The following is a 13,111-nucleotide window of genomic DNA, read 5'->3' as shown; positions in this document are numbered from 1 at the left end:
TAACCATGATTAGAGACTGTTCTCCCAGCCTGCAAGGATGCAATTACAGTAATGGGGAGAGAGTGCAAGGGTAGGGGGAATGGAAAGAGTATGACAACTGCAAACCTACCAAGACATGGTCATCCACCTAATCTGACAAAGAAGTAGCCAAGAAGCCCATAGAATCATAGATTCACAGCTCAGGTGGGAGAATGCCGCCCACAGCATTTATGGAAGAGTGGCAAGAAAAAAGCCAAAGTTGAAAGAAAGCCATAAGAAGTACCGTTTGCAGTTTACGAGAAGCCATGTGTGTATCATCAGCATAGAGCATCACTTTCTCCTGTCTACCCCCATAGCATAAGCCAGTGATATCCCTGTGACCTCTGATCCAAATCGCCAATGGTTCTATCGCCAGGGCAAAAAGCAGGGGGGGCAGGAGGCACCCCCGCCGTGTGCCCCAGCCCAGTGCAAAGGACAGCGATACTCGCCCCGCCTCTCTAATAACCGCCTGGGGGCAAAGATATAGCAGACGTACCCAGGAAATGTCTAGTCAATATTCCAATCGCACACTTTCCTGGAGAAACGGCTCATAAATACAAAATGGGTGCTGAAGCGATCACCAGCTGGGTACTGGAACAATCAACCACATGAACATATTCGCCAGCACACCACGGATCGTATATAACGTCCAAAAGTTTTAAATGCAAAGAAAGCATCACAAGAAGTGCAGGTAGTACCCAGGAGATGAACACTTCTCTAAAGCCAAATTGTCTCAGTACCTTCCAAAGGCTTTCATAGTGTCTAGCGATGGCAAAGTTTTCTTGCCCATATTATCAGCTTGGGATTGCATGTTAAGAAATAGCCTTCTAAGGTTTATTGCAGTGGATTTGTTGGGCATAAATCCCACTTGGTCTGGGTGTATAACTGAGGTAATAACCTTGTTGAGCCTTAGAGCTAGTACTTTTGCCAGAATTTTTATATCCGATTGCAATAGCGAAATCGCCTTCTACGAGGCCGGGTCCACACCTGGTTTGAAGATTAACACAATATGTGCCTTAGCCATAGAAGACGGAAGGACATTTAACTCCCTTGCAGCATTAAACACCCCTAGCAGTTTGGGTAATAATATCTCCGAGTAGTGTTTGTAGATTTCCATGGAGATGACGTCACCCCCTGGAGCTTTACAATTAGGGAATGCTGCCACCGTTGCCTGCAACTCTTCCAAAAATCAATGGGGAATCGAAATCCTTACTTTGAGAAGTGGAGAGATTTGGGAATACAATTTCATCCTGGTAGCTGGATAGCTCCCCGAAACTATATTCAGAGGCCGTGCAGTATAATGTTTGATAGAAGTCTGCCAGCGTCTTTAGTATTAGATCTGGGGAATGTACTAGCCGCCCCCAGCAGTCTTTATGGTTCCAATAACTGGGGACTTCTGTTCAGAGTTATAAATTCTAGCCAAGAGACGGCCTGTTGTTTCCCCCTCTTTAAAAAATTCTGTTTTGGTAAAAAAAAAAAAAAAAAGTTTATTTTCTGCCGAGGAGGCAAGCAGGTGCTCGTACGCAGACTGAGCCGACTGCCACGCCCCCTTAGCGGATTCAGTGGGATCCTGCACGTACTTTACCTCCAGAGAATGGACTTGTAGTTCCAGTGCTTCTGAGGGCTTCAGAAAGCCCTTTAACCTTGATAACCAACCGCTTTACCAAGTACTCGTCTAAGATAAGTTTTAAATGCCTCCTATTCAGCGAGGATGGATTCCGGATCATGCCGGTTAGGAAAAAACCTCTGGATGCTCCCCTCTAGTTCCTCAGGTGAAACAAATAGCTGAAGCCAAAAGGCGTTAAATTTCCAGGGTGCTCTTGGAAGCGTAGACTGTTGCGTTACAATAAGGATTATCACTATGTAAGAGTGGTCTGAAACACATCTGGGTTTGTATTAAATATCTGAAACCGAGGGGAGCATAGCCGAGTTTCCCACTGCTACATCTATCGTTGATAGCGACCCATGAGCTTTCGAAAACAGGAGAATTGTTTAACTGCATGGTTTCAGTGTCTCCATATGTCTAGCCAACCCACCTTCTGTAGTAGTCTAGCCAGAGGAGTAGCCCTATGAGAAGCATGCACCATCCACCACAAGCAGCATCGGGAGATCAGACTTCCCCTCCAAAAATTCAAGGAAAAGCCGAAGCACCCGAGCATCAAAACGGGGGAGGTATGTAAACACAGGCCAAAATACATTTCAAAATGCAAATACGACAATGCAGAAACACAAACCTTCCCTCAGAATCTACCTTGGAAGCATATTCCTGGTAGTCCAGGGACCTTTGCACCACCACACTCACTCACCGGGAAAGGAGGTGTGGGTGGAGTGGTACGCCCAGCCTATCCACGAGTATTTCAAGCAGCCCTTAGTTTCAGTTGTCAGATGCATTTCCTGAAAACACAAGACAGCAGAAGAAAAAACTTTTTCATACATGTAAATATCATTGTACGTTTAAGGGGGGAGTTCATGCCCCTAACATTCCAGGAAATCAATGGGATACCCACCATTGTAAAGGCAAGAATAGTGACAGGGTGGGGCCATTGAGCGCCCCCGATGTGGCGTGTCCAAGAGGGGCAAAGTTAGTGGGATGGTGGACTGCTGTGGCATCAAAATGACAGGTGACCAGAAAGAATAGATCCTTTAACTGTAGGATAATGTACACTGTAAAAAACAACAGGGCACAATGGTGCCAACAAACAATAGTGCAGTTGTGATTGGGCAGTCCCTGGTCCGGCGTAAACACTTACATTAGTAAGCGCCAGTAGAGGACTGAAAAACAAAGTCAGCCATAGTAACTTTGCCAACTGGGCAAATCCTGTCACTTCAACACAGCCCAATGATGGGCTAACCGATTGTCTTTGCATGCCAAAAAGAACCAAGAGTTATATAGGGTAGTAGAAAAGGAAGTCAGATAGTTTCCTAGCACTTGTGGATATGAAGATTTCCCCCGGCAAACAGGTACAGGAAGAGGAGCCGGATACGATGAAAGGGTTTCAAAGAAGCTATGAAGTCAGAACAACGTCTCATCAGTGTGAGGAGATTAGCAACCAGGCAGATATAAACAGTTTGTATCCCGCATATGGTGTTGGGGGTTAGTCTCCTCCTGCGTCCGGTCGGTGATGGCGTAAGGCCTGTTCATTGTGGTCCAGCCGCAAGTGGAGGTAGTTTGTCCTCTGTCACTCACTCTGCTCTCAAATTCTGTTGCCCTTTCTCTAACCTTTTGAAGGTCTTGCCTGAGAAGTGACACCTCTTCTCTCAAGCCCCCAAAATGATGCTTCACGACATTAATTGTAGCAGTGCACATATGAACAGCCTTCCAGTATTTCAGCTAGTGTAGGTTGCTCCATAGTCTCTGATGTGTCCTCCGGAGGGGGGGGGGGGGGGGGTTTTTGAGCTGCATCAGCTTTGAAGTGGCCAGGAGTATCATCTGTATCATAGCCCCAGTCTGCCTGCGTGACCAGACCTCCATCCTCCCCTCCATTCACTGCCCCCCCACATCAGTAAGCGCAGGACTCCTGCTAAATTGGTACTAAAGTATCGGTCACATGTGGCATAATAAAGTGTACACCTATGAAGCGCCATGTTTACCCACACAGGAATGCACAGGTGTTCCGTTAATAAAAAAATAAAAATAAAAATGGAGGACAGAGGAGACACAGGAGAGCTGAAGAGAGCAGGCTGCAGATGACAGAATTACGCAAAGTGACCATGGTGTCAGGTAGAGCTGCACAATTAATCGTTAAAAAATCATGATCTCATTCAACCCCCCCGACAATCTCCAATGCAAAGAAAAAATCTGGCCAGTCTGCCAAGTTTAGATCAAAGGGATAAACGTGTGTGTGTGTGTATGTATGTAAAGGAAATCTTTTTCTGACACTTGTTTAAAGGGGTTGTAAAGGTTTGTTTTTTATTTTCTAAATAGGTTCCTTTAAGATAGTGCATTGTTGGTTCACTTACCTTTTTCTTCGATTCCCCTTCTAATTTTTTTTTTTGTCCCCCTTTGTCTGAATTTCTCATTTCCTGTTCCTCCTCAGTAAGCTGTTCTGGCTGGGGTTAGTCAGCCAGAACAGCTCTGATGATGGGGGCAAGTTTACTGAGGAGAAAAAAGAAAATCAGACAAAGAAGAAAAACATTTTAGAAGGGAAATCAAAGGAAAAGGTAAATGAACCAACAATGCACTAGCTTAAAGGAACCTATTTAGAAAATAAAAAGCAAACCTTTACAATCCCTTGAAGTTAAAAATCAATATTTTTTGCTAGAAAATTACTCGGAACCCCCAAATATTATATATTTTAACAGAAACCCTAGGGATAAAAATGGCAATTGCTGCAATATTTTATGTCACATTGTATTTGCCCAGTGGTCTTTCAAATGCAATTTTTGGGGGAAAAAATCCACTTCAAGGAATAAAAAAAAAAAAAAAAACAGTAAATTTAGCCCAATTTTTTGGGTTTTAATGTGAAAGATGATGTTACGCTGCGAGAATCGTGAGCTATCTTCTAAGCAAAAAAAAGTGATTCTAATTTTAGCCAGAATCGTGCAGCTCTAGTATCAGGGCCCAGCAGCCATGATCATCGTGGTCAGAGTGCAGAGGGGTGGGTATAGCCCCGCAGGATCAGCCAGGTTTTTAAGGGTATACAGGGGGCCAAATATGCACTGTGCTGTAAAACATGCTTTAAAAGGGAACAGGATCTATTTCTTTTTTTTTGGGGTTAACAAAACTGTGATTAAAAAAAAGTATTTATACATTTAAAAAAAAAATACAAAATAAAATAAAATAAAAACTTACCATCTTCAGCTGTATTAAGCTTCAGAGTTTTGCCTTTAAAGCTAAGCTCTCCCCCTCCCACCCTAGTCTTTGCCAGGGAATCAGCCAGATCGGAGATATCTTCAGAAGCCATATTATTTGGTCTGAGCTATTAAAACATGAAAAAAAAAATATATATAAGAGAAGGAAGGATGATATGACGGAAGAAACTAAACCAGACAAGCAGGTATTTCAGTACTAACACGTCTAGAACATAAAGACAATTGCTTATATCATAGCTGTAAACTAGCCAAATAATGATTTTAATAAACCTGCAAGAGAAAAATGCTGACCCGTAAAATTCTGTAAGAAAACACTATAGGGTGACAAATAATTTCCAGCATAAAAGTACATTTTTATGAATGCTTTATTTTTCAAGACAAAAAAGAAAAACCTGACAATTAAGAATTATTTACAGTATATTGCTATGTAATATAGCACCAACACTTTTTCACACCAAAAGAAAACTGGTTACTTTTTATGAAAGGCCAATAGAACGTGACCAGCGCAAAAAGTAGCTCTGGCTAGCTAACTCCCTGTCACCGCAATGTATATACAGGTGTAGCAGCAGGTGGAGTCAAAATCATGACATGGAGCCACTCTTTGCAGCATTCTTCTGTGAGCCCTGGGTCAGGAAGATGTAGCCAAAAGAATTTGGTCATGGGGGGGGACAGGAAGAAAGATCAAGCAGAGTAAGCATTGCAGCTAGAGCTTACTTTTTTAACAAAAGTGAATATGAAAGCACAGGTTTGCCTTAAAGCAGAACTTCGGAATTTTCAAACAAATCCCCCATTAGTACACCCCCTCACACTAAACAGTTATTACATTTGTGAATTTTTTTTACAGTTTAAGAAATATGTTTGATTGAATTTTCAGGAAGTCAGCTTTGCGATTCAAAAAATGCATATTTTCAGGCAGAGAGGATCTCTTAGAACAGGGATTGCATCATGTCCTCTCTCCTCTCTTAAGCCCCGTACACACGATCGGGATTCTCGGCGCTAAAAAGTCCACCGGCAATCCCGGGGGGAAAACCGAGAACCTGCTTGGTCACTTTCCCCATGTACACACCAGAGGTTTTCCCGTTGGGAAAACTGCGGTGAGAGCTTTGGCCGGGAATGGGCAGGCTCAGGGAAGGCTTAGCTGGGTACAATACATTGCATCAAAGAGCACGATTTGGCGTAAAATCCTACATGCTATGCAAATCGTCAACTGGCTACATTTGGTATTCCGTTCTATCCACTGAAAAATGAACAAAATACAGCTGTCGAATGGCAACATCTTCTGTTCTTTCACTCATTCAGCCACTGCTAAATAAGGGCTATTGCGTAACAACCAACAACTTGTATACGTCTCCTGAACTTTGTGAGTTTCTTCTGCAAAACAAAAACAGATGCCTATGGAACCGTTAGGGGTAACCGGCACGACATGCCGCCAATATTTGGCAATAAGAAGCTGAAGACTGGAGAAATGTTTGCCTGGCAGAAAGGCAAAATTATGGCACTGCGATGGCGTGACAAGGAAAATGTGTGCCCAACAAAAATAGTTCATAAGACTACAATAACACCATGGGAGGGGTCGAAAGAGCCAACCAATGACATTCTACCCAGCAATGAGGAAACAGAAAAAGAAGTGACAAACCTGTGATTCATTCCAACTTCATTTGAAAAGTTGCCAACCGTATCTTTGTGAACCACCAAAACACCATCAATGGCTGTGATAAGAGCTGGACGTCGTGCTGTTGGCTTTGTCAACCCGGAATGCCTGACTGGTCGTCACTTCACAGACTACATCCCACCAACCAAGAAAAAGTCAGCACCTACAAGGATGCGCATGGTTCGTTGCTCGAAGCGAGATCACAGTGGAAAGAAAAATCAGAAAGGAGACCAGGTTCCATTGTCCAGATTGTGACGGACTGTGCAGTCCCATGTTTCAAAATGCATCAAACCAGGGATGTTTACTAAACCAATATGCAGTGTCTAGTATTACACTGACTAGTAATATTGAACCCTTGTTTGAACACATTTCAGTGTATTTGATTACATTATTGAATAAAATGTATTACAGTGAAACCTCGGATTGCGAGTAACACAGTTAACCACTTAACCCCCGGACCATATTGCTGGTCAAAGACCAGAGCACTTTTCGGCACTGCATCGCTTTAACTGACAATTGCGCGGTCGTGCGACGTGGCTCCCAAACAAAATTGGCGTCCTTTTTTCCCCACAAATAGAGCTTTCTTTTGGTGGTATTTGATTACCTCTATGGTTTTTAGTTTTTGCGCTATAAACAAAAATAGAGTGCCAATTTTGAAAAAAATTAATATTTTTTACTTTTTGTTATAATAAATATCCCCCAAAAATATATATATATATATATAAAAAAAAAATTCCTCAGTTTAGGCCGATACGTATTCTACATATTTTTCGTGTAAAAAAAATAAAAAAAACTGGCAGTAAAGGGGTTAACACTAGGGGGCGGGGAAGGGGTCAAGTATGTTTCCTGGGTGTGTTCTAACTGTAGGGGGGGGGGGGTGGAATGACATGGGGAAATGACTGATCTTCTGTTCATACATTGTATGAACAGAAGATCAGCATTTCTCTCCCTGACAGGACCGGGAGCTGTGTGTTTACGCACAGCTCCCAGTCCTCGCTCTGTAACGAGCGATTGCGCGCGCCCCTATTGGCTGCTGGGCAGAGCCGGCCTGCCGCCGTAGAACTGCGGCAGCTGGTCGGCAAGCAGTTAACAAGCATTTTTTTTTTTAATCCTGACTTGGTTTGTGAGTGCTGTCTTGCAAAACGTGCAGGATTCAAGCCACGCGGTGTGCAGTACCGCAAGGCTTGACAAATTTGCTTTGAATCTAGGAGCCAGCTAAAAAAGGTAGGCGCCAGTTTTTTTTTTTTGGTATGACTCAGTGATGAGCCCGTGTCATCACTAGGGTTGGTATAACCCCCCTCCACCAACTATAGTCCCCCCCTCCACTAACTACAGACCCCCCCTCTCTCATTATAAACCCCCCCACCCGCAGTATAGATCCCCTCCCGCAGTATAGATCCCCCTCCTGCAGTATAGATCCCCCTTACCAAGTAAAGACCCACGCCCGTAGTGTAGATCCCCTCACTAAATACAGACCCCCCTCCCGCAGTATAGATCCCTCTCACTAAGTACAGACCCCCCTCCAGCAGTATAGATCCCCCTCACTAAGTACAGACCCCCCCCCCTGTAGTATAGATCCCCTCACTAAGTACAGACCCCCATCTATCAGTGTAGACCCCCCTTCATCAGATAAAACCCGCCCTGCAAGAGCGAGGCACAATCTCACAACTAGGGTGCCCCTCCACTTTCAATTCTGCCCGTCCAATGGTATCTCCTGTCCAAAAATGCCTCCTACGATGTGCACATGCCCTTTAGTGACATCACGTCAGCTGATCGGGAAGTCAGCTGGAGTGGCCTTCCTTACTGGGCAAATTTCAACTAAGGGCACTAGTCGATAGTGTATTTAGGTAGCTGTAGCACGAGCCATAATGTACTGATATGGGGTACAATATGACAGAACACTGTAGGTGACTCACCTACACTTTATTAGAGTTAATAGTTTAAGCCATGGGGTGGGAGTACGTAGATGGTCATCGTAACTGTGACCTGCCTGCGGTCATGTCAGAACACAGGTTAATAGGCATACCAGCACTTGGCCTGTGACTGGGAGAAAGGGCACAGTGGGGGAGGGACTGGGTGATATTGGCAGGCCTCTAGCACACCTGATCCTGAGGGAAGCGGTGTTCTCTGTCGAGCTGAGCGGCGATAGGTTGCAGCTCCCTCTCAGTGAACTGTGTCCCGCAGCATGGAGTGTGCATCAGGCAGCTCGGCGCATTGGTAGACGGTGTGCAGGCAGCAGGAAGCTTTGGAGACATAAAACAGAGGTCAGCCGGGGTACCGCGGGCAGCACAAGATCACCATATTCACTCCGTGCTCACCTGAATGAAGCGACCGCCAAGTGCGGCACACAGCCGTCAACCCACGGTACAGGTCTGCTATACTCTTACCGCACACACCTGGAGGACGGCCGCGTCGGATGACGTCAGCTTCCCGCTGCCTGCACACCGTCTACCAGAGCGCCGAGATGCGTGATACACACTGCATGCTGCGGGACACATGCCGGGAGTTCGCCGAGAGGGAGCTGCAACCTAGAACACTGCTTCCCGCGTAAAGCACGTAACGGTTGTAAACACATTGAGCGTGTTTTCAAAGGCGGGGCTCCGCCTACCTCAGACATCTGCTTCAGCGTATCTCCTCCCCAGCGTTTTTTCTCAATCAGTTTTACATCGGTTTTCCTCCCGTCGTGTCAGCCGCTGCTGTGCCGCTCTCTTCCCGCTCCATCCCCGCTGCCACCGCTAATAATGTCCCTGGCCAAGACCCCGCAAACCGCCCTGTAGCAGAAGCACCCGTCACTGATCAAAGCCCAGGCGCCAGGGTGAAATTTGTAGTCGCAATGGCGACCTGGCGCCTGGGATTTGTCGAGCCCTGCAGTACCGTGTTTAGCCTGAGGTGGGGGGCCCCGGAGCCAAGCAGAGCCATTCAGAAATGCTCGGAAAAACTCAGTTCGAGCCTTTCCAAGGTTTTCCCAAATTCAGCCAAGCTGTCCCTGGGTCTTTCCGAGTGTTTCTGAGGCTCTCCGGCCGAGCCAGCCTGTTCTGGGAGCAGACACAGGGCATGGAGATGCAGACATGGAGGACAGTGAGATGGGGAGGGGAGCGGCGGCCATGTTATAAATGACTGAGGACACCGGGGAGAAGGAGGGTGAGCAGCCGACTTTAGCAGCTATCCTCAGGGCTGTAAACAAGTGCACACGCCTCAGTTAACAACCTACAAGCCTGCTTTGGGGGTTTAAAGGAGGTCAGCTTGGTCAGACAAGACCTGCAAAAATAAGGGAACAAACGACTGCTGCCGAGAGCAGAATCGGTGACATGGAAGACAAGCTACCTGCTATGCTCAGAGAATCTCAGGCCACTACCCGTATGGTTAAAGCCACTAATTTTGAAAATCGTTTGATGTGCAATAACATGCAGATCGTAGGTCTGCCTGAGAAGGTGGAGGGCCGAGATCCCACCCAATTTGTGGAGCAGTGGCTACTAGATGTTTTTGGCAGGAAGGCCTTTACACATTTATATGCAGTGGAAAGGGCCCACGGAGTCCCTACCAGGTCATCCCCCACGTCTGCTGCTACTAAGACTATTGAATTTTTGAGACAGAGAAATTATCCTGCGGCTGGCACGAGAATGCAGAAACGTTCTCTGATGTTAAAAAGCGCCAACAAAGGCTGCAGACCTCATGCAATATTGTACCCGAATCACCTCTGGGGCGAACCCACTTCTTTGAGAATGCTACAGCGTGGCTGGATGCCAATGAGAACGCTCTCTGGCAGGCTCAGAGGCCCATGGGGGAGGACTGAGTACCCTACTGTCCTAGTAATTGTCGGTGTGTAACATTGGATTGCCCAGCTCTCCCCCTTGGATGAGAGTGCTGCTGGAAACATACATCGATTTAAAGTTCGGAAAAAAAACGAGATTGTAACTGTGTTTGTATATGGAATTCCCTATATTGTAACTTACTGTTGTCCTTACTACTGCGATTGGCAGACACGTGGACAATACTGGGGACCCGTTGTCCCCACTTCATCAAGAGTTATTTTGGTCACCTCGGTGCATTGGCATACAGGCTGCAAAGGATCCATTCATTACCTGGCCTTCTCAGGTTATTCTACCTGCCAGTCATGCTGCACTGCAGCAATTTGGAGCACCGTTGAGCTGGTATGTTTGGTTCTATTCTTTCAGAGCATTAGAAAGATGTTGCTATGAACACATGGAAGTAACTTCTCAGGCTGGTATATGGTCCGGGCTATTCCTGGACTATATTGTGAAACTGGTAACCCTGCTGCCTAAGGCGTCAGAGAAAAGATGCCTTTATCATTATACTACAATGTACCAACAGACATTTTTAAGATGACAACAGTATCAGTACTTTCCTGGAACGTTAGGGGGCTTAATGACCATTTAAAACGGATCATGGTGTCTTTGTTACGTAAATATCTACCTGCCATTTGCAGGAGATGCATCTGGTTGCTGACATGGTCACTTGTTTGGGATGGCATACCACTCCACTCACACATCGTTTTCCAGAGGGGTGAGTGTACTGGTGCATAGCTCTTTAGACTATAAGGAAATTGATTTGGTGATAGATACTGAGTGAAGGTACATTTTCCAACTGTGTTGTTAATATTCTCCTACATGTTTCTTGCTTTTGATTATATACCACCGCCTTATGATAATCTGACCCTCAGAGCACTGTTAGAATTTCAGGTCAAAACACACTGAGGTAACTTTGATAAATGTAAAGGTATGCACTTGGGGACTAAGAATATGCATGCATCATACATACTAGGGGGGAGTACAACTGGAGGGATCTGTAGTGGAGAAGGATCTGGGGGTTTTAGTTGATCATAAGCTCAATAATGGCATGCAATGCCAAGCTGCGGTTTCCAAAGCGAGCAAAGTCCTTTCTTATAATAAGAGAGGTATGGACTCCAGAGATATAATTTTGCCCCTGTACAAATCATTAGTAAGACCTCATCTGGAATATGCAGTACAGTTTTGGGCTCCAATTATCAAAAAGGATATCTGAGAACTGGAGAAAGTGCAGAGAAGGGCAACCAAACTGATAAGAGGCATGGAGGAGCTCAGCTATGAGGAAAGATTAGAAGAACTGAATTTATTGACTCTTGAGAAGAGAAGAATAAGGGGGGATATGATCAACATGTACAAATATATATAAGAGGTCCATACAGTGAACTTGATGTTGAGTTATTCACTTTACGGTCAACACTGAGGACAAGGGGCACTCTTTACGTCTAGAGGAAAAGAGATTTCACCTCCAAATACGGAAAGGTTTCTTCACAGTAAGAGCTGTGAAAATGTGGAACAGACTCCCTCCAAAGGTGGTTCTGGCCAGCTCAGTAGATTGCTGGAGGCCTGGATACTTTCCTAAATGTAAATAAAAATTTAAAATTAAGCTGCGCTGCGTGAACAATAGATAAAATATGGTGATCAGTATGCCAACATAAATAAAATTGCATATAGTGCTGTTATATACGTGACAACCATGCAAATAAAAATGATCACAAGTTCATATGACAGAAAACTTGAGTGAAGTGACATGTGCATGCATGAACCTCAGTGCAACCTCAGTGAACCTCAGTGCAAAACACATGTAATGTATCCCAAATAAAAGTTCATGAAATGTTCAATCTCCTGTGCAAATTCAAATGCAAATCGCAGAAAAGTGCTGAAAATATCCCAGGAAACCGTGTATAGCAGAATAGATGGAAGCCTCCACCTCCTATCTCTAATCTGCTTACCGAATTGCGTGGATCCCTAATTAAAGAGATCACATACACATTTGGCTCATCAGCCCAGTAGATTCTCAGTCAATCCAGCAAATAAGATCTCCACCTCTGTTTTCACAGTACAACTCTCCAGCAGATCACCACACGGATATTGATCCTCGTGTAGCAATGAGGAATATCATCCGAGTGTTCTCATGTTCTCAGTGTTCCTCATCGCTACACGAGGATCAATATCCGTGTGGTGATCTGCTGGAGAGTTGTACTGTGAAAACAGAGGTGGAGATCTTATTTGCTGGATTGACTGAGAATCTACTGGGCTGATGAGCCAAATGTGTATGTGATCTCTTTAATTAGGCATCCACTCAATTCGGTAAGCAGATTAGAGATAGGAGGTGGAGGCTTTCATCTATTCTGCTATACACGGTTTCCTGGGATATTTTCAGCACTTTTTTGCGATTTGCATTTGAATTTGCACAGGAGATTGAACATTTCATGAACTTTTATTTGGGATACATTACATGTGTTTTGCACTGAGGTTCATGCATGCACATGTCACTTCACTCAAGTTTTCTGTCATATGAACTTTTGATCATTTTTATTTGCATGGTTGTCACGTATATAACAGCACTATATGCAATTTTATTTATGTTGGCATATTGATCACCATATTTGATCTATTGTTCACGCAGCGCAGCTTAATTTTTATTTATATACTGTTGATGTTCCATCTGACATTTATTTGCTGCAGCAGCACTTATTTTTTCTGCTTTCATTACCTGGTGGTATTGTTTTAAAAGTACATCAACATCGATTCCACATTTATATAGACCAGCGCAGTACCACCCCATTACACTTTGCACTTTCCTAAATGTACAGAATATAACTGA

The 13,111-nt window shown here is 44.6% G+C and overlaps 1 protein-coding gene across 2 annotated transcripts in view; it reads right to left on the bottom strand.

Annotated features, from left to right (window-relative positions):
• RANGAP1 (Ran GTPase activating protein 1) overlaps positions 1 to 13,111 on the bottom strand; it is a 218,029-nt gene that overhangs the window by 192,272 nt on the left and 12,646 nt on the right. For both annotated transcript variants that reach the window (XM_040359566.1, XM_040359567.1), the window contains exon 2: positions 4,811 to 4,937. In XM_040359566.1, coding sequence (XP_040215500.1) covers positions 4,811 to 4,922 — 112 coding nt within the window. In that variant the 5' untranslated portion in view covers positions 4,923 to 4,937. The remainder of the gene's footprint in view (positions 1 to 4,810; positions 4,938 to 13,111) is intronic.

The sequence above is a fragment of the Rana temporaria genome, chromosome 7 (assembly GCF_905171775.1).
Source record: "Rana temporaria chromosome 7, aRanTem1.1, whole genome shotgun sequence".
Lineage (NCBI taxonomy): Eukaryota > Metazoa > Chordata > Amphibia > Anura > Ranidae > Rana > Rana temporaria.
Note: the sequence above shows the minus strand (reverse complement) of the source record. Positions and strands in the feature narration are given on the sequence as shown.